Source organism: Dendrobium catenatum, unplaced genomic scaffold (assembly GCF_001605985.2).
Source record: "Dendrobium catenatum unplaced genomic scaffold, ASM160598v2 fragScaff_scaffold_621, whole genome shotgun sequence".
Classification (NCBI taxonomy): Eukaryota; Viridiplantae; Streptophyta; class Magnoliopsida; order Asparagales; family Orchidaceae; genus Dendrobium; species Dendrobium catenatum.
This window is the reverse complement of record NW_021319083.1, coordinates 19,345,405-19,371,522: the sequence shown is the minus strand read 5'-3', so window position 1 is coordinate 19,371,522 and position 26,118 is coordinate 19,345,405. Positions and strand designations below refer to the sequence as shown.

Here is a 26,118-nt window from a genome sequence, read left to right as displayed (position 1 = left end):
AAATAAAATTACAACAATAATTCTAACAAATATGTTAATATTATTAATTTTTAAAATGACATAACAAGTCATGAAAAGAAATTCATCCACAATTACTGTAATTATAAGATAATTACTTATTGCAAAAAAACATCGTGAGAATAATTAAAGTGTGTATCCTAACATCATTCATTTTTTATGAAAAGGATCATGCTAATCGCCTAACACTTAGGCTTGGTTTGGTTGGGCGTTTCTAAGGCATTTTTCATCTTACAACTGAAAAATAAATAAATTTTAATCGTTTGGCAAAACTGCTTCTCTCAAAGACGTTGTTAATAACATTGTTTTGAGACGAAACATCACTGCTCTTCTGCAACTCCTTTCCATGTGCGTTCTCCGTTTTACACTTGCGACAAATCTACTTTACCATGCAGTTGCTCGTCTTCTTCATCAGGACGCCTTCGATTGTTCGTCCCAGGCTCAGATCGAGGCCACCTAGATGATGTCGATCTCGATTAGCAGGACTTTGAAGAAAATGAATAGGATGATGATTCATATATCTGATTTGAAGAGGATTTGGGCGTTCAAGGAACTGATTGTGAATGAGCATTAAGCTTCTAGCAGGTGTGTAACTCCTAGAAGAATAGCCGTTGATGACACATTTTCTATAAAGGAGTGCACATCAGGTGTTCGAGCATATTCTCAAGCAAAATTTTAGCAAACCTAGCATCCCGCAACCACCTCAGGGTCGTCATACGGTGTTTGGAAAGAGCTATGATTGATTGCTGACAATATCTCACTGCAATTATGATTACTAAAATTCTTCTTAGTTACAAGCAGCAGATCTAAATGGAACTCGTGATGCAAACTTCTTTTGGATCCATGCATTTTAATTTTCCTTTATACTTGCAGCTCCATTTTTGCTGTTTATTTGGGATTAGAAAAAATTGCAGAAGAGATGTAGCATAACTGTGTTATCTATGTAGAGTGGATTTGTTAATTAAATATATTTGAGTTTAATATATGAATGATAGTTTCGTCATTTTCCATTATATAGAAATACCATTATATAGAACCTTATTTCTGAAACTCCATTCTCTCTACAACCGCTTTAAAACAAACTTTTTCTAGAACATTGACCAACCAAACAAGGCCTTAAAGACGAAATGGAGAGGGCAATTGGCTAATCAAGTCCACCATAACCAAATCTGATTCAATTGAATAATTTTGAGGCCTACCATAATCCTATTCCAATTTCATTTGGAACAACTTTCTTATTAATTTCAACAACAAACTTTTTAAAACAAAACCTTTTTTAATAAAAAAATTACACTAAAAGGAAAAAACTATTCGTACATGTGAGTGAGCGCTATATCTATATTTGTACACACTATTTACACAATATACACTTATAATACAAACAATTCTCCCCTTCTAGACTCCATAAAGAATAATTTCTCCCTGACCAAAACCTAAATCTCCACCATCTTCAGCTTATCGATTGGCTCTTCTGAGCAATCAAACTCAAAATTTAGATAACTGCAACTTTAGAAATTTAAGGTAATAGAATAGATCACTTAATCCACCTAGCTGATGATTATCATGTTCATGTTAATTTTGCCTATACAATCTTCGTTTCTTCATTGATTCAATTGCATACTCTATTTCTGCATTTTGTTTTTGATATAGAAACAGAATTGGAGGCAGCCACATTAATCAATCACCTCACAAAAGCCTCTTATTGCTTACCAAAGATGAAACATCAAGATTAAACTTAGTAGGCTTGACATATAAGATGACAAAATACTTGAATCATATTTATAGAACACACAAACTACTCACAAACAAGCCAAATTACTTTGCAATATTGATCTAATAATAATATGTAGATATAATTTAGAACGTTTTAATCATAATATGAATGCTCTTATTGACAAACTTCTTATAATTTTATCTGATTTCCTTAGGCTAAAATTTTATTTAATTTTTTTAAGCATCAGCAAAATGTCACTGGTGTTGTAAGATTTCTAAGCAACATTTTGATCACAGCACTGATTCGATCATAATTCATGGTATGTAAGAAAAATTACAGAAACAACCAAACAAATCAAACGAAATTACTTAATATTGAAGAAGTTAAGCAATGTGAGAGGAAAGGTCATCAGATAGGAGCGAAAGACTTTTTAAAGATGTAATCATATTTTCATTATGATTATCATTTGAACTATGCATTACTCATCACGCGACCTTTTAAAGAATCGGCTGATGCTAAATCAGAGAATAAAAATTCATGAAAAAAGTAACAGTCTATATCACGAGTAGTTCTTCTTACTGAAATAATTTGAGATAAATAAGGGATGATCGATCGGCCTCATATTAAAAATACTCAACAGGATTTTCAGACATATGCTTGTCAATAACAGATTTAATCATCGGCCGATAGAGCTTTATATATATTCAGAAATTACTAAAAAACGAATGAATCTGATGCAACGAAAGCAAAAGAAATGAGTTGACACACCAGATTCCAAACAATAAATCAGAAAAGAATCGAATGACTCAGAATATGGGTGGTGATATATCAGGATGGTCGGCAAGGCGTACTCGCCATTACGACGAACGAGACCTTATATTCATCAAATCATCATCGTCATCAAACAAATTATAAATAAATAACAAAATGGAGAAAGAAAGAAAGAAAGATCTAGTTTAAGAACAAAAGAAGATAAAAAATCCTACGAGAAGAGAAGGTATAGGAAGAAAACACCGTAACTAGGCAAGCTCGGCGCCATCATCATCTGAGAGACCTGGATCTGTGAACCGAAGTCTAGTGGGGGATATTTATAGAGGTTTTAGGAGGTTTTTAGGGTTAGGGTTTTAGGAGGTCTTCATCAAGTCCGTCCGTCATCAAACAAATTATAAATAAATAACAAAATTTTCCATACGCACACAAACTCATCCTATATCTATATATATATGCAGAGAGAGAGAGACTCATCCTACATAAAGAAAAACGTTTTTTTTTTCTTTCTATGGACTATATTATCATCATAGTTTCTCAAATTAAAATCAACAGCATAGCATGTAAGTAACAGCTACGAAAAATTGTAATGAATAGTTAGTTTACAGCAAGTTGTCATTAAAACAAATTATGGAGTTAAAAAAACTTCAACGCCAAACCAAACAAAAAATGGCTTGAAGCCTAAAGACATCTATTGTATTCAAAATAGAACACCAGACTTACCAGCAGATAGTTCATATAATACACAATAATCTAAAAGGGGCACGAATCTTACAAGCTCTTTAAGATTTTGGCTGTCAAAAAGGTTGTCAAAAACTCACTGCTTAACCTAAAAACTAATTAAATACCTTTTAAGTAATCAGGTAAATATCTTAACTCACATTAGCAATTGGGAGGATAGTTCTTAAAGCTCAGCTTCTGCTGGTCCTCATTCTATCTGTTGGCAACATTCTTGAATCCAGCGTTGTAAGTACCTGGGGCATTGACATTCCCCCAGATACAACAATCTCTGTTAAAAAAAAAAGACCAAATAAAATATTTTGATGTAATTTATATCAAGATAATAAGACAGAATATTCATAATTATAGGACAACTTCAATCTTAGAAGACATTTAAATTTTGGGATTTTTACATACATAACACTTAAATCTATTGAAAATAAATATTTAACACCTAAACTTTTATATTTACTAATATTCCACCTAAAATCCTTCTTTTAATCAATTCTAACATTCCGTTTAAACTTTCCGTCAAAAATCACTATCAACGACTGTCTTCTCCATCAATGGCATTCTTTCACAGTGAATACAAGTATCTCATCGCTTCAATGGAAAGGTGGAATGGAAGGAAAAGGGAAGTTTAGGTGGTATATTAATAAATATAGAAGTTTAGGTGTTAAATATGTATTTTTAATAGTTTTAGGTGTTATGTATGTAAAAATCTCTTAAATTTTTTGTTAAGATAATTATTCTTCATGTTCCTTTTTATTTATGTTTAAATGTCATCTAATTTTCAGTGTTATCTTATAATTTCGAACATTTCGTCTTGAATCTTGAGAAAAAAAGTGCATTAGGGAGCATTAAGATTTCCTGATAATTTTTTTTCCAGTGTTAGGGACTAGTAGCTAGAAAACCGAACTGTCTTGCTAGAGCAGAAGGAAATTATTACTCACCGATTCCTTCACGGACCGACAAATTTGGTCGGATGACATCCCTAGAATTTATCAGAAATATATCGCCAATGTAAAGGTGATTGGTTGGAACATACACACAGTAGAGCTCCTCATCAACAGAATAATTCTGTCATAGTATCAGAGAATCTTTTCACAATAAAATTTCTTATCAGCAAAAGGCACTTTAGCATATAAAGGATGTGGAAGACTAGTTATCAGGAAATTAAAGAGAAAAATGAATCTGCAAGCATAAAAATTATTGGACCAGTCAACATCAACTGCCATGACTTTGAGTTCAAATAAATAATCATGGACAAGTCCTACCATTAAAGTTCAAAAACTCATTAGGAAATAGACCTAATGTTCAGTGTTACTAGATAAATCATGCAAATTTCATATGTACAACAACAAAACATCAAGCATTTATCCCACTACGGGGGATCGGCTACATAAATCCTTGTTTACTATTGTGTCGTGTTAAAAGTCAAATTATCATTTAAATCTAATTAAAATATCATTTTTAATATTTTCTAACCAAGTCTATTTAGGTCTACCTCTACCTATCTTAACATAGGTCAAATCTAATACATCTCTCCTAACCGGGTCATTAAAAGGAATTTTTATTGCGTCCTCCCACCTGACGTAGAGCTACATCAGGTAGCCTATGATATGCCGCCACGTGCACTTACTTTTTACCGCGCGGCCCGACGACCCGACTTGGACCGAATCCGGGATTACTATGTTCGAGTATTGCTCGGTATTTGCTCGGTATTGCTAGGTATTACTCGGTATTGCTTGACAATAACAAGAAATATCGCTCTATGAAGACCAATACCGAGCAATATCGAGCAATTCCGAATAATACCTAAAAGAACTCGGTATTGGTCTTCACGGAATAGTATTTTTCATTTTTGTCGAGCAAAATCGACCAATACCTAGTAATACCGAGTTACGCAAACTCCCGGGTCCGTTACGGGTCGGGTCGTCGAGCCGCGCGGTCAAGAGTAAGAACACGTGGCGACATATCATAGGCTACCTGATGTAGCTCTACGTCGGGTGGGAGGACGCAATAAAAATTCCATTAAAAGGGCCAACATTTTATGTGACCAAACCATCTAAGGACACTCTCTAATCTTATATGCCATTGGAGCTACTAAAAACTTTTCACTTATATGACCGTTTCACATTCTGTCTCTAAGAGAAAATTACTCATCCACCTGAGCATCCCCATCTTTGCAACACTTACTTTTATGGTTCTCTTTTAATGACCAACATTCTGCGCTACAAAGCATTGTAGGTCTCACCTCCATTTTATATAATTTTCCTTTAAACTTGAGGGGTACTTCATTCATCCACTTCAACCATCCAACTTGAATTCTACTAATAATATCTCAATCTATTTCACCTTCACTCTAAACGTGAGATAATTAACGACTTTTTGAAAAATAAATTGATCTTCATGCTCATTGTTTTTTTCATATTTTAGTCTGATTTAAGTGTGGCCACACTGTTAAATAATTCTTTCTATTTAGAAGAAGCAAGTATATTTAGCGTCTGCTTGCTGCTGTATGACTTAAGGACGGTTTTATTAAAATATGACACTACATTTAGTTAAAATTATAAACAGTACCATTACCCCAATATTCCACGGCTAAAACTGCACTATAATTTTACCAAGTTTAATTCCAAGCCATCCATACAATCTACTGCAATTTATGCCTAAATTCGTCAGCTTTAATTTCATCTTTAAAAATTTTATATTGGAGTAATTCTCACACTGCAACGAATACTGCAATGGAATTATAATTCTTTATTATTATATGATAAAATAGTAACATCATTTTTTTTTGGTGAATAGAAACTAAATAACTAATTAATCCTGTGACAACAGAAATTTACCATCATAAATATGATAAAATCGTAACAAAACCCGTGGGAATAGACCACAAAGAAAATATAAAATTATGACAACAATGGAATTTCAAAAGAATAGGCACCAAGAATCACAATTAGCCCTGAAATTAAGTACTTGGGTGCTACAGGCCCCCAATAAAAAACCTTTCATATTTAACAAAAAAATGCGCAATAATTTTTCCCAGGTGGCCTTAAATTCTATGTCTTGCATAGTATGCACTGCAATTTGATGCTTAAATTTAGCATTCCAGCTCCAATTTCAACCATATATAAAAATACATGGATATATAGGTTCATATATACAGATACATCAATATATAAATAAATAAATTCAAATATAGACTTAACTATAATTTCTATTAATACTTAGATACATATTTGGGTTTCATAGTGTTAGGTAATACACACTACATCTCTTTTTAAACTTGGCTATAATTATTTATCTTTGGTCATTGCAAAGTTTTAATCATACAAGTGTCCAACACCACCCCCAATATTTAGTTCTAGAATTTAAAAAAAAAAAAAGACTTTTAAAGCTATATCAAGAAGACAGATGAAGTCCCTAAATAAATAATCATATTTAAGTATGTAGTCATTATTAAACAAAGATGAATTATTATTTTAATCTTGATAAATCCTTCTAAAATTCTTATAAGTGGTATACTTCATTTTTATATGATTAAAATCAAGCAATTTAAACAGTATTTCATGTTATATCTTAGAAATCTTGCTTAAAGCATTAATAACTTTACTTTTAGTTCCAACAATGTTAAGGAAAAAATATTCTTATAAAACTAAACCCAGTAAGCAAAGCTATCTCAAATTAATAATATTGTATATATATATATATATATAATTTTAATTAAAGCAATGCTTATTTTCCGGAAAAAAAAACAATGTTGTCGTCCCAACTCCCAAGCAACTCTATGCGTCCCAACTCCCAACATATATTATAATGCATTTTATATATTATTTTAATTAACATATGTATTCATTAACATTTATTTTAATATATTATAATACATATTATATTATAGATTATTTTAATTAATAAATAATTAACGAGCCGGCTCAAGCTCGAACTCGAGCTCGTTTATTAAGCGAGCTCGAGCTCGACTCGTGAGCTCGATAAGCTCGGCTCGCAAGCTCATAAAAGAGTCGAACTCGAGCCAGATCACGAGCCGGCTCGGCTCACTTACACCCCTAATACAAAAGTACCAAAAATGTCCAAATTTAAAGAGTTGAGGGACCATTTGATCCTTCTCTCTCTCTCTCTCTCTCATGCCTTAAGACTTGCAAGTCATGTTAATACATTTATGATTTATTTTAAAAACAATCAGACGCAAAAGTTCAGATTTCCATGCCGGGAAATTTGATGACAGTACCTGAAGAATAACAGCAGAAGTGATGAACCCAATTGCATATTCCCCAATCCTCGGATGCCTTATGATGACCACCTCTTTGAAAGCTTGAGAGTTCTGGTCTGTATGCAGAGAAACAATTAGAAAACATACAAAATCAGACAACATAAAGAAATTTAAAACAAATTACCAGGTGAAATAGCAGAGCTAATTTGTTTAGAGGCATTGTATATGTGACGAACAAAAGGCATCCGCTTTATAAACCACTCGCCAAGACCAAGGATAGATGCGCCAAGCCATGATGACATGAATATGCCAACCAAGAAAATGAATGTCATGGAAGTAACAAAACCAAGACCTAGAAAAGAAAATTATCCAAGTTTAAATTTATAGGCAAAAGTAGGCGAGAGGTAAAATTATAGTCTGCACTAGAAATTTAAGAGCAAGTATTCGCTTTATTTTGATCGAATTGCAGAAGAGTTTCTTCCCTGCAACCACCAGCATCAAACGCATTCATAATTTAAGTAATATATAATAAAATTAAAAAGAGGAAATGAACTTATTTATTAATATAATATACTTTCAAAGTTAAAATTTATTATTCAAGACACATTTCGAATACATGCTTATTAATCTTTTTTATTACTTTTAATTAGACAAGTAAATTGTGTGCTTGACAAGTGTTGGGTACATGTCAGGCATTTGAACATATATTGCATGCGTCAAACACGACATAATTCATTATTACAGAGTGTCAATGCATCATAGTTCATAACCCTCGATCTTCTGACCTATATATTTTGTGGTGACATAAAAGCATACTTCAATATCAAAATTAGAATTAGAGGCAGCCATCTTAAGTTGCTGAGGTGAGGCAAGTTGGTCAAGAATAAGATATTTCAAGGCGCTTTGAGTTAAATCTATGAATCATGAGTTATATCAATGTTGACCAATGTAGCAGGAGGCGGAGAGTGCTAGCCTCGTTCGCGCCTAGGCCAGTTCGGCGTAGACCGGCTGGATTGGTCCAATGGACCGGTCTAACAAAAAGCTAGAATTTTTATTCATCAAATCATCATCATACAATGGAAAAGACCTCTATATATAAACCTTAATGATAAAAGAAAACTAAAGACTCAAATGCCCTTGAGGCTACAATAAGAACTCACTACCCATAAGATAAAATAGGAAAAGCTGAAATGCAAAAATAAACAAGACATAAAATATATCAAAAGCAGAGGCTCCGAATTGTAGCCGTCGTTCTACGATTCTTTCGATGATACACATGTCAAAATCTCTGGCTAATGTCCTCATCAATATCAATGTTGACCAAACAAAAATAAAAAGGTATCAGCAAGCATACTCAACAATGTAGCTATGATAAAGACTCACAAGGGAAGCTATTGCTAAGGAAAGTGGCCATTTTATAATGATATAAGGCCATCAATTGCATTATGAACTGCATTGAAGGTATCAAAGTTGATGTAATGAGAATGATTTGCACCCTCACCAACTTCATTGCTCCAGGAGGTACCTTCAATGATATCATTGGTGGATTTGGAAATAGTGATGAAAAAGTGGTCAACAAACTTGGTCGGTATGATGAAAGTGAAGTCCATAGTGTGGTGTAGAAAGCAATGCCTTTCTAGCTCGTAGGCTGCCAGAGAACTCCTAAAGTAGGGGGTAAATTAAGTCATTGGAATCAACGGCTAAATTGTCAACAAGTTCTTCGCATTACTTAAAGAGGATCAATGTATGGCATTAGTGGCATCCTTGAAAACAAAGAGGTCATCATCGTTAGTATTATTATAGCTATTTAGGGTCGGTATTATTAGTCATAATATTTTATTAGTTCTTATTTAAAGTTACTTCATGTGTTAAGCCTAATCCAAGGGGGATGTTTGAGGTGTCAAACCTAATCTAAAGAGGGTGGAGTCTAGTTTGTTTCTATTTTGCATATTCTTTCCCTCTTATCTCTTCAAAATATTTTATCTACACAAGAACAACTGCGAAGATGCTAAACATCCTAGTTTTAGCAGGCAATGAACACGTGTTGGCTTTGTTCCATGCTGAGCAGTGTTATGTCAACGACAATAGCATTAACAATGAAGGCCTCATAAACAACTCCCTTATAGCAATGTTTGCAACTAAAAGAAGGAGAAAAATTAAAAAAGAAAACAAGGGGAACAAGTAATCGTAATCTATAGTTTCCATGATACCATGTTTTATTTTCTCCATGCCTTTCGCATGTCGATCTCCCTCTCTTACGCACTCTTCCTCTCTCTTGCACTCAAAACTTATTCCACTTGCTCTAAATCTCCCACGCACTCAAGGACCACTCACCTAACTCCGCCCTCATTCAATCTTGAAGATCCTTAACAAAACTCGCGACGCTCACTTGCTTACTCTCTCTTCCTTCACCTTTGAGTAACTCCTAATCTCACATTTTCCTATCCCCAACAAAACATGGTCACCCACTTCTACAAACTCTCACCCCTACTAATCTCACTCAAACTTGCATCCCTCTCTTAATTCTCCTCCCGTATATAGGCTTAGCTAGGGATGCAAACAAGTCGAGTCGATCTCAAGCCAGGGGGTGTTCGAGTCGAGCTCGACTGCTAAATACCGAGTTCGAGCTCGACTCATCTCACGAAACGAGTCGAGTCGAGCGGCTTGTCGAGTGGCTGCCTCGTACGCGAATCCCTTTCCCGCTTTCGCGAATCCCGCTCCCGCAATCGCGCTCCCTCTCCCGCACCCGCTCGCTGTCCAGCTCTCGCAAACGCGACCCGCTCCCGCTCTCGCGAAGCCTGCTCCTCTTACGCGAGCTACTCGACGAACCAAACCCAGTGTCCAAGCTAGAGCTCGTTTAGCGTTCGAGCTCGAACTCGTGTTCGAGCTCGACTTGCGAGCTCGATAAGCTCAACTCGTCGAGCCCATTAACGAGTCGAGCCGGCTGGACTCGGTTGCACCCCTAGGCCAAGCCTTGCACTCCTACAACCACAATTACATCAACTTCAAGATTGCATGTACAACATCTCCAATTAGTAAATCTCTCGTGGTTGTCACTATCTCTACCATGCCTTCTCTCTTCTATCGTGATTCATGACAACCTCTCTCTCACTTGCCATAGCATCAATATCTTCTCAACTCTAAGGAAAACTTCTTTGGCGTTTTGAGTGTCGTCGCTCAATCAATATGATACGTTGTGAAAGTAAAAATAGAAAACAACAATATAAAAACTGCAGTAAAACCAAAATGGTGGCTGATTTTTTATTAAAACTTCAATAAGAGAAAACAAGATACAAGTGATCTATAATTCGAGAGGATGATTGACTCTCCCAATAAACCTAGACACCATTAGAAAGCCCTCAAAGAAAAGAACTATATCAAAAACCCACAAAACTCATTAATACATTATCTAAACCCTAGACGACTCCCCCTTAAATAGCCCTAGTCACCATAACACAAATAGAACATTTCTAAACAATTTACATTATTTAGGAAATCTTCTAAAACAATTAAACTTAATTCAGGAAATTTTCCTAAATAATTAAATATTTCATAAATAGGAAAAAATCTGATTTATGAAATCTTTTTAAACAATTCAACATAATTTAGGAAATATTCCTAAACAATTATATACTTCCTAAATAATTAAAAAATAATTTAGAAAATCTTTCTAAGCAATTAAACATGATTTAAGAAACATTCTTAAGCAATATAAACATACTTAAAAAACCTTCCTAAATAGTTCCCTCATAATTAGGAACCTTCCTAAACAACTCCCCTTGATTGGGAACCTTCTAAATATTTTCTCCTTGGCCCTCCTGGTGTATCAACCAAAGAGCCATCTTGTCCTCAAGGTAAGAGAAAGGAAACTGTCTCCTGATCATCTGTTTTAACAATAAAATCTGCTTCCTATTGAGAACCACTTAGCACATGATCCAATTTTATATCCCTCATTATCTGCTCGTGCTTCACTCTAGAAAATATACCATCTTTCAACAGTTTAACATCTTTGCCAATGCCTTCAATTTTTATCCACTTGCTTCAATCATCCCAGTCATCAACTATTTTTTTCCACTCAAAGCCAGAAAGATTAAAAAGAAATGGCGCAAAAAACCAGGTGACAACAAAGAACCACATGGATGTATTAAGAAGCATAAAGATTGTTGAATCAATAGTTGCAGATCCATAGATCTGATAAACAAATAGCGACAGCATAAGTTCCAGACCCTTTCTAAAATGACTTTTAGAGTACATCTTGTAGTTCTCTGTAAACTTTACATGTCGCTCAAGGAATCCTCATCCAGTAGCTCTATATTTTGCTCTGCCATGTAAGATTGTCCATCCAAAGTAAGAGGATTTTGTTCCAAGTAAGAATGTAAAGAACAATAAGTACAAGTGAAGTTGCATGATGATTATGTCGCCTAATATAGATTTGAATTCCCTTTTCAGCCTAATATCAATAGACCAAGCTGGACGACAGATTGAGATGCCATAGCAGCCTTCAGAGGATTATTTCCTGTCATTAGTGCCCGCTTCATAATGGTAGACTCAAGCCCACTAAATGACAAGTAAGACTTGCCTTAGAGGAAAAGGTGGAGTATGATCATTGAGCTGACATAGAACCCAACAGTTGTGAAGTAGTAAGAAAGCATGCAGAAGAAGTCAAATCAGTAGCCCAAGTTATAGATATCTCTACTAAATATTTGTTCTCCATTTCTACAAACAACCTTTTCTTCAAACAGGGAAATCTGGTTGAGTCCAACATCACGACCATTCTCAACCTGAATATACTCATGGTGGGTGATATTTCCTTATCTTAATGTCGAGTTGAATCCTGCAAATATATCCTCATTTAGGTTGATTCCACGAGAAGTCTTACTTATGTCTCCTCTAATGATGTGAAAAATCCTGTCAAATACATATGCATGCATGTATTGGAAGCATACCTTCAGTGGAATAGCCAGACCTCTTTGTTTAATTATCACAAAACCTGTTTCTTGGTTTGACATGAACCATCTCAAATATGAAATATTTGTAAAAATATGCCCACGTACAACAAGAATGGTTGGTGGGGGCAGTCCATGATCTTCATTGGATTCCTTTAAAAGATTCCTCATTTTTAAAGCCTCTTCCAAATGGTTATATTGTTCATATCAATTGCCTGAAGAGCATCCCCTCTGGTAAAGACAATTGTATGGTATTGATTTTTTGGCTCACCTTCACCAATCTTTGCTACTCTAGGTAATTTGATGCAGTAGATTTCTTGATCAACACCATTAGATTGGCTTTACAAGTTTATTTCTTTGATCTCTTAATTCACAACTTTCCCTTTGTCGATCTTTTTATCCTCGAAAGAAGCTTGTGTATCACTTATTGAACTCTCACTCTTCTCCTCAATTATTTGCATCTTCAACTTTTTCACTCTAGGATCGCCGTCCCAATAGCTTCTTTCTCCTCCAGTGTAACGATTTTCATGATCCCTCCATATTTCCCCTGTGTATCGAGGGTTGGACTCCCACCTTTCTTCCATCCGCTTCACATGACCCGATCCCCATTGCACAGCCCATCCTCCTCTGATCGTCCACACTCCACTCTCCTTGCCCAAAAAGCCTTCCATAATGGTCGACCACTCCACCACCATAATAAAACAAACAGAGAGGAAAACTCAGCAGAAATCACCGAGGAAAGCTTGATATTTCGGTCCAGGATGCTGCTCTGATACCAATTTGATATGATTAGAAGCAAAAACAGCAAACAACAATATAAAAACTGCAGTAAAACCAAAACAGTGGTTGATTTTTTTATTAAAACTTCAATAAGAGAAAACAAGATGCATGTAATTTATAATTTGAGAGATAGATCGGCTGTCCTAATCAACCTAGATGCCGTTAGGAAGCCCTCAAAGAAAAGAACTATAGCAAACACCCACAAAACTCAACAATAGCATGATCTAAACTCTAGACAACTCCATCTTAAATAGCCCTAACCACCATAACACAAATAGAACCTTCCTAAACAATTAAACATAATTAAAAAAATCTTCCTAAATAATTAAATACTTCATAATTAGGATAAACATAATTTAGAAAACCTTCCTAAATAATTAAACATGATTTAGAAAAGCTTTTTAAATAGTATAAATATAATTTAGAAAACCTTCTTAAACAATTAAACATGATTTAGGAAACATTCCTAAACAATATAAATGTAATTAGAAAACCTTCCTAAACCATTCCTCCTTAATTAGGAACATTACTAAACAACTCCCCTTGATTAGGAACCTTCTAAATATCTTCCCCTATGCCCCACAAGGTGATCCCCCCTTGCGTATCACAATACTTGTATTTGGTAGCAGAAAATAGGTTGAACACTCCATCATCACTTGAATCAGAAGCACGCAATAACCAAACATGCTTGCAATTTAGGGAAAGAAAAAAAAAACTATGGAGGCCATGACCATAACTTCTAACTATTTTACACAAGTCACTCGGTTAATTATCCATGCAAAGAATTATTTTTCAAGACAAATATGTTAGATCAGTCCACTGGGCCAGTCCAGCCAGTCCATACAGGACAAACTCAGGCGGAACAAAGGTGGAAGCGTTCCGCCTCTCCTGTACGCGTGACCGAGCCGTTAAAGCCAACAGAGCAAGTTAGGAAGAATTTTTGGGGTGTTAGGAAGGAAATTTGAATGTAAGGACTGTTTAGGGATTTCCTTTTGGATTGTATGCATCAAATAGTTTATTTTCCTCAGATTAGAGCATCTTGAATTTGGCTGAAATTTGAGATATTTTAGGCTTAGGTTTTTTTGGACTCTAGCGGCGTCTAGAGATTTGAGAGAGATAGATCCTCCTCTTGAATAGAGGATCAATTGTATCTTGGTATTTTCCATTTCTATTTCATCAAATAATACAAATTATCTACTTTTTTCTGTTTTTGTGTGGATTCATGCGGAGAATTGTTGTTGTTTTTCAAAGATCGATAGAAATTCTTGAGATCTTTAAGTGTTTCCTATCAAATTGGTATCAGAGCAATTTCACAGACGGAAATAGAAGTCTCATCGCTAATTTCTACTGCGTTTTCTCCCCGATCTTGCTGTTTTTTGTTGTTTGAAGACCAAAACCGTTGTTTTTTTGGCCTTTTTTGCTTTTTGGAGCTTAGATTCGGGTACCCATGGCAGGGAAGAAGGTAGAAGTGTTGGAAGGGGAGATCAGACAAATAAAATCTAAAATTTCATATCTCCAAACTCAAGTTTTAGATTTCAAAAAGGATATTTCCACCATCCTTAATAAGTTTGATTCGAAATTTTTCATCCTAGAGGAGGTTAAAGAAAGCGCTTGAGGGCCAAATAAAAAAAAATGTCGTCGGAGGTGAGGGAAGTCACCAATGACCAGGGGAGTGGAGAAAACCCTAATCTGATAAGGAGAGGGAAAGATCAGAAGGTGGAAATGTTGGGGGAAGAAGAGGGGATGCCACTTTTGGAGCCAATTCCAAGGAGAGGAAAGGGTGAAGGAGTGAGACTTCTAGTGGAGCTTGTGGGCTCCAAAAATTCGTGCCCCGACCTCCTCCCCTGCATAGGAGAGTTTTAACGATGTTCTGGGTCAAATTTTCAGACGGCAGATGAACTTTGGGATAAAACACTGCCCAGAGATTTCACCCTTATTTTGTGAGGACTTTAAAATCTGGTTTTATATTTCCCATAGGCGCAAGCACCTATGATTAATTACCCCTCCCGATCACGAGAGAGCACTTTCGATTAAGGCTAGTCATTAAGGAGGTACGAAATACCTAGCATATAGTAGCAGCATATGAAATTGGAATTATAAATTTATTATTTTTATACTTAAAGCAGATGGTGGGGGGAATGATGATAAGCCCGATCAAGATCCCATGGTTCCATCGTCCCGGGCCATCGTGATCCCTAGTCTACTTAGTCAGAGGAGGTAGTTGACCCGACCTGACAGAAGGATCCTTGTCGGCAACCATGGGTTGCTTCGTCCAAGGGTACCTTGTAGACTTGGGGTGGATGCTTGTTTAAGGAGACAAGTTTTAGTCAACCTTAGCTAACAGAAAGCTTTGTGTCTTATTGAGTGCACCCTATGATTCATTACTCAAGGGGCTTTTAACTATTGGAGAACATACAGGCTTTGACCGTAACCGTAATATAGTGGTGCTATTTTGCAGCAAGACCACCCGGTCAGAGGGCACATGCCATGTCCTCGCTGGCGAGAAATCATTTGAGAATGAATCGCAGTGATACATTCGATTAGACATTTTTGCTCTTTATGAGTTAAAGTTATTTTGAAATTTATCATCCTTGACAAACGTTTGCAGATGATGGTTGAATTTTTGCTTTAAGTTTTAAATAATAAATTTTATTTGAATGTTATAAAATTTATCAAGATTTTGTTCCAAATATGCATGTTTTAAAGTCCCCTACGGTTGAGATTAGCTTTCAACACGGCCATCATCGAGGATGAATTAGAGTCATTTGAAAATTTTTATATTTTGTAGAAATTTGAGGGCATTTGGAATACTTGATCCCCTTCGATTGATATAACCATTCAATACGGCCATCATCAGGGCTTTATTGTAGCCATTGAGAAACATTTGCATTTCATAAACATTTGGAGGTATTTAAAGGTGTAGAGACCCCTCCGGTTGATATAGACATTCAACACGGCCATCATCGGGGATTAAATAACACGTATATTAGGCTTTTAAAATTTAATATGCACGCTTCTCGATGTTATGACTTGCTTCTCAAGGCGGTAGCACTCTTCTCGGGGCAGTCGCTTGCTTCCCAAGGCTGCTACACGCATTTTAGAGGTGTCAACACTCTGCCCGATACATTATATTGAAATTGAGAAACTTATTTTTGAATGTAGAAGGGGGCATTAAACGCCTTCTGTCCGCTTGTAAAAGTGTTGCGGATCCGGTGGCGTTGATTTTAAACAAGATCTTTGAAAAAGTCACATTTTGCATAAAAAAAATCTTACTAAAATCATTGCTATCTTATTTCATTGCCTTATATGAGAACTTTATTTCCACTTGTTACTAAAATTTAATTTCCTTCGGCTGCATCAATTTCTTCTTACATGTAGTGTCCATGTCTTTGATAGTTATGAACACTTACGGATGGCTCTATAAGACAATATTTTTCCATTCTATTGATTATATCTTAGTCCACTCAATCAACTTATGCCTTGAATTAATATTTATCGAAGTTACTATCATAATATAGCAACAATATTCTTTTAAATTTTATTTAATTTGAGTTCAAGAAATCTCCAAAAATTATTTAATTTGAGTGAAAGAAATATCTCAATTTTTTTTTTGTTTGAGCTTAAGAAATATCAAATTATTTTATTCAGGCTTTTGATCGTCAAAATTTTGGCAGTATTCCGACGTCTCCCCCGCGTTGGGGGCATCTACAGGAATTCTAGGCATCCCCACCACAAGCAATAAAGGCGTGTATGGTTGGTGTCCATTTATGTAGACACCGCGGCCGTATACTTTCTTCCCACCACGCGCAATAAATGCGTGTATGAGCTCTTTGAATGTACCTGTTTGAAAGCACAATTATTTCCCCGCGTACGGGTACTTATACATAACCTCGCCTCGCCGTAGGCATCGCACCGGGCTTTCATCCCACCACACGCAATAAAGGCGTGTATGGTCGGTTCTCCGGTGCGTCGCGAAAGCCGAAGACAGGATTTGAGCTTTAAAATTTGGCGAATAATATACCTTAACAAACGAGCAAGACGACGACGACGACAGAGATTTATGGCAAGGCTAATGATGTTTTTTTTTTTTTATATTTCTTTTCTGATTTTTTTTTTAGAAATATATTTACAGGAAATTGAAAAGAGGTGTGTAGGTTTTGATTGAGGTCGAAACTGGGAAGGGCTTGGGCTTGCGGTTAGCTTACAAATTGAAGAGAATGGGAGAGTGACGGGTAGAGGACATGAGCAGTTAGGTTGAGTGTCGTGAGCTGTAGGTTGGTTGTTGGAGGGACTCAGAACGACAATTAGGAACTGAAGCTTAGAGTAGACACAAGAGATGGTGTACGGGTAATTGGAGGAAGAGGACTGTTGGGAGCTCCGTGGAGCAGTTGGTCGAGAGAATGAGAAGGACCCGTAGAAAAATGGGAGAGCAAAGCATATAACCAAAAGATTCAATGAGCTGACATGGGACTTGCATGAGGTGTACTGAGCTTGAGACGGTGTACAGAAGGAGAATGAAACACGTAGACAAGACATGGTTAGCTTGGGTGGTGGATTTGCTTGCGTGGGTAACATGCAAGTATACAGAGTTACAAAAGATTGTTTAACAAAAGACATGTGGATGTAGATATGCACATATATAGCTGAATGATTTACACGTTTTTGAGATAATGAAATTGTCTTTAGATTTGATTGATTTTTTTAATGACTTTTCACCCATCATATCTTATCTGCCGACAAATTTTCAATTATCGCGCATCGCAATTTACTTGTTGTCATCGTCTCAAAAGCCGTCAACATTTTATATTTTCACTTGTACAATGATCCATACAATTTAAGTCATTTTCTAGTATTTTTGACATTCTGGACATATCGAAGAAATTTGTTTTGTAAAAGGACGATGTTTGAGCAACGTCAAGCAACATCGAGTATGTACGTAGTCTGTTGATTTCGATCGCTTTCGTTCAATTTGATTGTGAGGGATCCCTCTTTGGTTAAATTTGATGCTCTAAACTCATCAACGAAGCTTGTTTAACAAGTGGAGGTCATTTGGATAGTTTTTGCTAGCTTGGATAGTTTTTGCTAGCATCGCATCCACTAACACATTGTCGCATACGAACAACTTCTTGTTGGTATATTTGATATCTAGAATGCATCGATATGATCCATTTTATAATCGAACAAAATTTTAATCATATCATTATGATCGAGGCACTCCGATCTTCGTTCTAAACGATGTCTTACGTGCCACATATGTAGAGGTCAACAGAGCTGCAGAATTTGGAAGACGAAAAAGATGAGGAGAAGATAGAAGCACCATGCATGATTCCACCACCCCTACAACATTATCGAGAGGTGTTCTAGCAAGTTCAAGGGTTGAATCCTTCGCGGGAACGTGAGTATGTTATCATATTGAAGGAAGGAGTCCCACCTATTAGTGTTCATCTATATTGTCATCCCCAAATCCAGAACGAAAAGATTGAGAGATTAATCAATGAGATGCTTGCGGCAGGGATCATTCGACCTAGTGTCAGTCCATTTTTCAATCCAGTGGTATTAGTCAAGTGTTTCAACAGCAGTTCTGTTTGTTCCACCTTGAGGGCAAGATGGGTCTTTGGGAGGGGAGTATTGTTAGACCGGTCCACTGGACTAATTCAGCTAGTCCATACGGGACCGACTCAGGCGGAACAGAGGCGGAAGCATTCCGCCTCTCCTGTACACGCGGCCGAGCCGCCAAAGACAACGGAGCGAGTTAGGAAGGATTTTTGGGGGAGTTAGGAGGGAAATTTGAATGTAGGTACTATTTAGGGATTTCCTTTGGTATAGAAGTAAACAATTTGCTATAGAAGTAGATTGTAGTTTGAAGTTCATAATATCAAACTTGAGCATTCATTTATACAAAGAAATATTTCATTTTTAAATTTTATAATAATTAGCTTGCATTAGTACAATTTATTTTCTAGAACAGCAATAATCACCAAAACAGCAAGAAGTTTTAATGTCAAACTTGATACAAAATTTTTAAAAAAGATGATATCAAGAATCTACCACGACAGATCTGTAAAAATACTGAAAATAACTGTTTCGTGCCTACATGACAATATTGATAGGCCGGTTCACCCTGAACCGGCCCAGCCGGCCCTTGCTTTTCAATAGGAGGCGGAAACAATCCGCCTCCCCTAGTCTTTTCCACCCAAAGGATGGGCCCCACTTGTCTACTTTAATTCAAATTGAAAAGGAGGGGGCGGCTAGGGCTTGGGAGGGAAATTAGATTAGAAAAGCTTTTGTATTAGAGAGCATGAGAGGATTATGAGGGATTATGTTTTGATTGATTGGAATTAGGATTTTTTAGCGACTAGGGCTCTAGACTCTCTTGTCTAGATATTTGGGAGAGACGATCCTCCTCTCGAATTGAGGATCAATTGTATCTTGCTTTGAGTTTTGCTTTGCTTTGTTTTCACTATCGCAATCTATCTTTTCTAGATTGATTTGTCCAGTTTTTCTTGTTTTTCTCGCTGTTTTAAATCAATTATTGCTACGGTTGCTTGTGAACTCAAGTAAATCCGATAGGATTACTTGCGAAGTCAAGTATTTCCTATCAAATATCTAGTAAAAAAATTGAGAAGTTGCAACCGAAACACTTCATAATCATTGTGAGTCTGAAGGATTTCTCAGAAAAATTAGTAATTGATCAGAAACTATGTTACACTGATTTTAATAATGAACAATAAAGTGGATTCATATGAACAAGCTAAAAATCCCAAAATTATAACTGCAGAACGTAAGATAAAAACATAAAGGAACAAAGTTGAAACAACATCCAAATTGGTAAGCACAAAATCTGGATAGAAAACAATACAAATACAATGAAATAGCATACGACTTTGACTACCACAGTGCCAGTTGAAGGTCGGAATCATTGGTGAAGAAAGGCCAGTTAAGAAAATATTCATCTCTTGATGAAAGATTAAGTCAAAATAGAAAATGCACACCATATCATGATAGAATGTCATACACTCAGATGGACAACACATACGTGTGCTCAAAATAAAGGATTAATAATAAAGCAAAATGCAGTTTACTAATATAAGTTTCTGAGGACGGTTAGAGCAATGATCACAGTTATTAGATTTGAGGTTCCAACAATAACTCCAAGAACCATTACAGTACAAGAAAGTGAATAAATAATTGAAACTGTCATTCAAGAACAATTAGGCAATGGTTTTGACAAGCATTAATAAAAGTTAATTTTATTTTTTTAAATAACTAAATAGAATAAGTAAATCCAAAAGAGAGTTTAATGAATTATTGGTTGCATACCGAATATATCTATCCCAAGTTGGGCATAAATTGGAGAGAAAAATCCATCAACAAAATGAATGAACCACCAGGTTATGTAGAAGGTGATCGCTATAGGAAAAAGGATCACACTGCAAAGTACCCAGAAAAAAAAAAAGGAAGCACCCATAAATTAGCAAAAGATTAAATCAGAACAATACATAATCAAATAGAATTATCATCCATAGGAGCATTCAAGCATTGTACTCCTCTTTACCAGGAATGCCTATAAAATCATGAATTTTAGTTTGTTATTATGATAAATTTATTCAGGAAACTTCCCTAAACCACAAATGTATATGTTTTAAATTTGGTTGGGTAGCTGAACCAGACAGGCTTGTTAACTGGATTTGTGCATGGTTTAAGTTTCATGTAAAATGTACTTTTTTTTAACTTGTTCATGGCCAGAGCGAGCTAAACATGAGAAAACTTGAAGTCCGGTTAACCCCTGATCCCAACAACAAGCACTCTGAGAACTCTTCAACAGTTAAACTTGATGTGCTTCAGAAACTATTAAAAGCTTATTTACCAAGACTCATGGCCCTCCATGGGGACGCCCAATTTGATAGTCATTTTATTTTTAAGGTGATCATTTCAAACATTTTGTCATTTGAACTCCATTATCATATTAACTTTTGCAATGTCATATTAAACATTTTTTATTGAGTTTTTTAGTTTTATTGAGAAACTATTCTATTTCTAGGATGCCTTATGATATGATGTTATTTCATCTATGTTAGGATGATGATTAATAAGAATTATTTGCAGTCGATGGAAGTTCCTTTAATTCTAAGTTTGGAGATTGAATAAAAGCAACAGAAATCCTGCCCCACCAATTTGATTTTTTTCCTTTTTTCATTATTGAAATCAATCTCCCCATCTATTGCTTCTGTACATTATTATCTTTCAACTCATATGTATTTCAACAATAATCCATGTTATTATTCATAAGGACTTCCAAAATCTTGTTTTGTATCAAATTTGATGACAACAGATACTACATCAATGGTATTTCATTTTATTATTCTATGCCGTAATTTCGAATTTAAAGACCTTCATCTTAAAATGTCTTATTTCCCTTATGTTCCCAGAAATTCCCATAAAAAATTTCTACCCAGCCATATTTTAACAAATCTAAACAAGATCCAAGTCAAATTAAAATCCAAAAAAAGTCCTATGCCTCAACGAATTACATCATGTCATCAACATCAAAGCTTCAACAACCCCTTTTCTCAGTTTCAAATCAAATCAAAACCCACAACCTCCTATCATCTCGAATCAAAATTAACAACTAGCAATCTCTCCAAAACAAGTCCTATCTCCCCTTCCTTCAATCACCTTTCAACATTGCACCTTCACGTGCACACGTAAATTTGAGAGCTTTCATCATTCCTTTCTAAATAAAACAAAAAATAGCTTAAATCACATCGAGCAAACTAATCTAATCAGATTGACTTCCCTCCAAATCAATCATCTCACATTCTTCTACAAGGCAGACGTCTTGCTTGGCCTTTGCTCCTACTCAAGGCGCTCAAATATCATTCCTAAGGGGTTGCTTGGTTGGCTAAAAAAGGAATGCAATGTGTAAAGGAATGTATTGTAAAATGAATGCAGTATAAAAGTAATACTTTGAGGTTTTTTGGATGAATGTAAAATAAATACAAGTGAATAATTTTTTTTTTAAGTAATGAATGTAATCTAAAGTCCAAAAATGGTGGTAGCTAATGATGGTGGTAGCCAATGGCAGGTGGCAGTGTCGACTGGCAGTGGTTTAGCTAGCGGCCAGTGATTGCGGCCGCTAGTGAAGGGAAGCTGGTGGAGGTGGTGGCTGGAGGCAGGGACTACAGGTGGTGATGGCCAGCAGTGGGGGCACCTGATGGTTGTGGTGGCCGACAGTAGTTGGTGGTCGGCAATGGTGGTGGCCAGCAGTGGTGGCGGCCAAAGTGGGGGTGGCCTGTGATGGTGGGCGACAGTCAAGCGAGCTTGCTTGTGATGTAAACAGTTCTAGCTCAAAACTGGGCAAATTTGGTTTACTTAAAAAATAAACTAAAATGATTTACACTACATTTATTTTACTTTGCTCCATTTTGTATTCCAACCAAACACCAAAATTTTTAAAACTCCTGCATTTGGAATATTTTTCACCACTTTATAGTCCAACCAAGCAACCCCTGAATCATCCCCTAAATGGCAAAAATTAAGGTTTCAAATTGGATTGTTTTATAAATTAAGGTATTTGACTTCAAGTTAAACATTTAACTCTTGTCAACCACATGATATTTCCAGGATGACAGGATCTAGTTGACTTCATTGTAATTTTGACACTTGCAAGTTTTATGTTAAAATTAAAGTCAAATTATCCATCCAATATATTATATTATGAGCATAATGAAATAATCATAACATTTCTTTAGGTTGCAAGTCCATGACACTATGCATCTCTATTCTTCTAAAATATAAGCATGTCAACTTTCATTGCATAGAGCTAAAATTAACATTTTGTTAAGACAATAGAATATCAATATAAATATCAATAAGGAAATCATAACAATTATCATAACTCGCATTGGAATAAAACTTATAGTTATTTAATTTGTAGGATTACATCACACTTGTCTTTTGTACGACAATTAATTGAATATAAACTATTTGGGAAAGAAACTTGAAAGGTCATTCAGTATTATGATAGGTATGTAATCTGGATGTTGCCTAAATAAAAATCCATAGGTTAAAATATCCTAATTTTTTGATCGCCTTAAGCAAACATCAAGCAAGAATGAAACATTTTTATCATGGGAATCTAGATGAAGCTTACAATAGAACCTTGGAAATTGGGACATATCTCAATTTCTCCCCTCTTCTCACTATTGCACAATTGTCTACTGTCTCCAAGGCAAGATCTTGTAAACTCACTCATATTCATCCTAGTAGTGAGATTCTTAACAAGAACTAGAACTACCTTCACTTTAGGACCTTCAAAATCCTACTAAGCATATATAGTCCAGCAAGCTCGTACTGATCATGACAAAGACTTACAATAACAGTACTAACCTCTGGATGGCGTTCCATGTAGAGCCTAAATATGAATGGAGCCTACAAGATTAAATTTGATTGATCACTCCTTGTTTAGTAACCCATTGTTTTAATTTGTAATATTTAGTTTCCTCCTTCACTCCATCATTCATTATTTCCGAAGGAGCACATTGACCTATTGTCAAGTAATCTAATGAACTATAACTAGGTGTTGGCAGAGATTTTTAAAGAAAGTTATTACTTGGTTAACAAATGTTCAAACAACTCTTTTATGATGCTTGGGCAGGATAAATAGGTTATAGGATCTATAACTTTGTCTCCTGTTGAAATTATTCACACCAAAACTACCATTGGCATTGTCTGTGAGCCTCCTTTTGAAAACATATCTTGTATATTCCTTAGACAACTTTTAGGCTTCACTTCCTATGGAATCACCTTGACCTTCATCATATCAAATGACTCATTGATTACATACTTGGGTTGCAAGCAAACTATAGCCATAGACATGCTATGCATTATGAAAATCTGAAGCAAGATTGTGCATTGCAGCGTAAGAAGTTCAAATAATGTACTATTTCTTTGTTTACATCTATTTGTTTACATCTATCCTAGAACATTTTGCACTTCACTTAAAAGGTACAACCACCTAGAGCATCCCAGTCTTATCAGATTTTTTTGAAAGCTAAGTTATGATGTATATGTACCTAACTTGCACATGAATTTTAATCGTAGTCTCTACATTGAAAATCTGTTACATAATCAAAACATTTTCAAGCCTCTAATAATTTGTATTGATATTTCTACACCTGAATTTTCTACTTTACCAAGAGCAACTCCAATGACATCTTTTGTTATACTTATCTTCCCTTCATTGGAAGTACTAGCCAGCTTTTAATAATACATTTAAAATAAATGGTCAGGCTAACTTCTAGCGTGTTGCCAATTACACTATCTCGAGGAATAGTGTTTCATAGTCCGATAAAATTAATGGAACTCCCTAATCTTTAGGGTCAAATTGTTTTTAGTGTCTGTGTGTTTGTGTGAGTATATATATTGAAAATTTTCGGCCATTCAGCATCATGGTTGTTTTTTAGTTATAGTCACTTAAAGAAAATTTTTGCTGAGCACATCAATTTGATATAGAAGAAAATTCTATAAATAAGGTTCTTTAGGAATATGATGCTATGTTACAATATTTTGCGTTGACTGACGAATAAAAATTCTTTGTCGTGTAAGTGAATTTATCCAATTACTAGTGTAAGCTAGAAGAAAAACCAGTCAAATTGTGTGTTGCTAGTTTAGTTATCCTGTTTCTTTATTCGAATCTACAGTCTTATCTACTTCCCTTTATTATTACGGCTTAGTTATCTTTCAATTCATATTAGTTCAGCACCAAACTATACATAAAATCTTCCACGCTAAAATCTTGCGTCACCACTTATTCTATTTTTGTTCGGCAACTAGATGAGGCCAAGAAAAATTGCCGCAAGACAACAAATTGAATAGCTTTCTTTTTTCAATTAGCCGATCCAAAAATTTTCAGTAAAACAGTGATAAAATAAAGTCCACATATATATCATCTAACATCCACTCCTAAATGATGTTAAAGACGACTAAAACTAAAAAATAATAATTTCATTCTTAGACTGTTACATTATTATGAGCAGGTAAGAACCGTAATTTTAAACTTCTTTGTATAGCCAAGAAAATTGAAATACTAAAAGGAGTGCAATAAATAAGTTGGGTTGCTGAAAGAGAAGTGGGATTTAATTTGGGTATGGGATGCGTGCATGTGAGAAGATACAAGTGAGTATGTGAATGACACTAGAATAGTTAATTAACAACACTAAATCATGGATGGAGACCATCCAGCCAGGGCTGGTCTCCATCCATGTTTAGATGTTGCTATCAACACCAAATCAAAATAAAACGATTGGTAAGAATGATAAATACAAGTGAAAATTGAGAAAAAGAAATAAATTGATTTATGTAACATGCTTAGTATAAAAGTGAACAAGCGGATCCAGAGAAAATTTTTCGAGCAAGATTCCCAATTGAAAATAATAAAAATAAAAAGGTAACAGAGAAAACCGAATAGCAGCCATGTTGAATGTTATGGAGCATCAGTGTAAAAATAAAAATGATGTTGGAATAGAAAATAAAGGACTGACCATCCTGTCATGAACTTCTTAGATGCCCAACTACGTAGAACTTTATAAAATGCCTGTATTGTAAGTGAAATAGTTAACAATGAGAAACTAGAGAGATAGCATAACTGCAGAAGAAATACCAAGGTTGATATTATAAATATCCTATTACATAAAGACAAGCTTCAGGCATTTAATCACAATGAACTTGAAATCTTAGGTATGATCCACATCTAATTCAGTCAAAGAAAACACCGAATTTCACTTTCATAAAAAAAAGGGATTTATACATTCTTCTATTTTAATTAGAAGTCAAACTTCTACTTAACATATTATCTAGATATTAGTTTATAAAAAAAAAAGGTTCTCAAAATTTCTTCTCCATTAACAAACCTCACTAATGATCTTCCAACTGATGGC

At 35.3% G+C, this 26,118-nt stretch overlaps 1 protein-coding gene, 1 long non-coding RNA gene and 2 other non-coding genes across 5 annotated transcripts; all 4 read right to left on the bottom strand.

Moving 5' to 3' along the window:
* Nucleotides 1-144: 144 nt before the first annotated feature.
* Nucleotides 145-2,879, bottom strand: LOC114579718. The gene is made up of 2 exons (XR_003700875.1): nucleotides 2,719-2,879; nucleotides 145-474 (listed from the first exon to the last, which is right to left on the bottom strand). It is a non-coding gene; the product is annotated as an uncharacterized LOC114579718 (long non-coding RNA).
* On the bottom strand, nucleotides 2,133-2,230 carry LOC114579750. Its single transcript, XR_003700917.1, has one exon. It is a non-coding gene; the product is annotated as a small nucleolar RNA snR60/Z15/Z230/Z193/J17 (small nucleolar RNA).
* Nucleotides 2,535-2,632, bottom strand: LOC114579753. Its single transcript, XR_003700920.1, has one exon. It is a non-coding gene; the product is annotated as a small nucleolar RNA Z43 (small nucleolar RNA).
* A 185-nt stretch (nucleotides 2,880-3,064) lies between the features above and the next one.
* On the bottom strand, nucleotides 3,065-25,876 carry LOC110115683 (protein CONTINUOUS VASCULAR RING 1-like). 2 transcript variants are annotated; one of them, XM_028695237.1, is made up of 6 exons: nucleotides 25,723-25,876; nucleotides 20,501-20,610; nucleotides 7,639-7,806; nucleotides 7,473-7,570; nucleotides 4,174-4,300; nucleotides 3,065-3,509 (listed from the first exon to the last, which is right to left on the bottom strand). In XM_028695237.1, the coding sequence occupies exons 1-6, from the start codon at nucleotides 25,731-25,733 to the stop codon at nucleotides 3,412-3,414; spliced, it is 612 nt and encodes a 203-aa protein (XP_028551070.1). In that variant the 5' UTR covers nucleotides 25,734-25,876; the 3' UTR covers nucleotides 3,065-3,411. The 2 variants fall into 2 exon arrangements, with proteins under 2 accessions (XP_028551070.1, XP_028551071.1); XM_028695238.1 differs by having other exon boundaries at nucleotides 3,065-3,474.
* Between the last annotated feature and the right edge of the window lie 242 nt (nucleotides 25,877-26,118).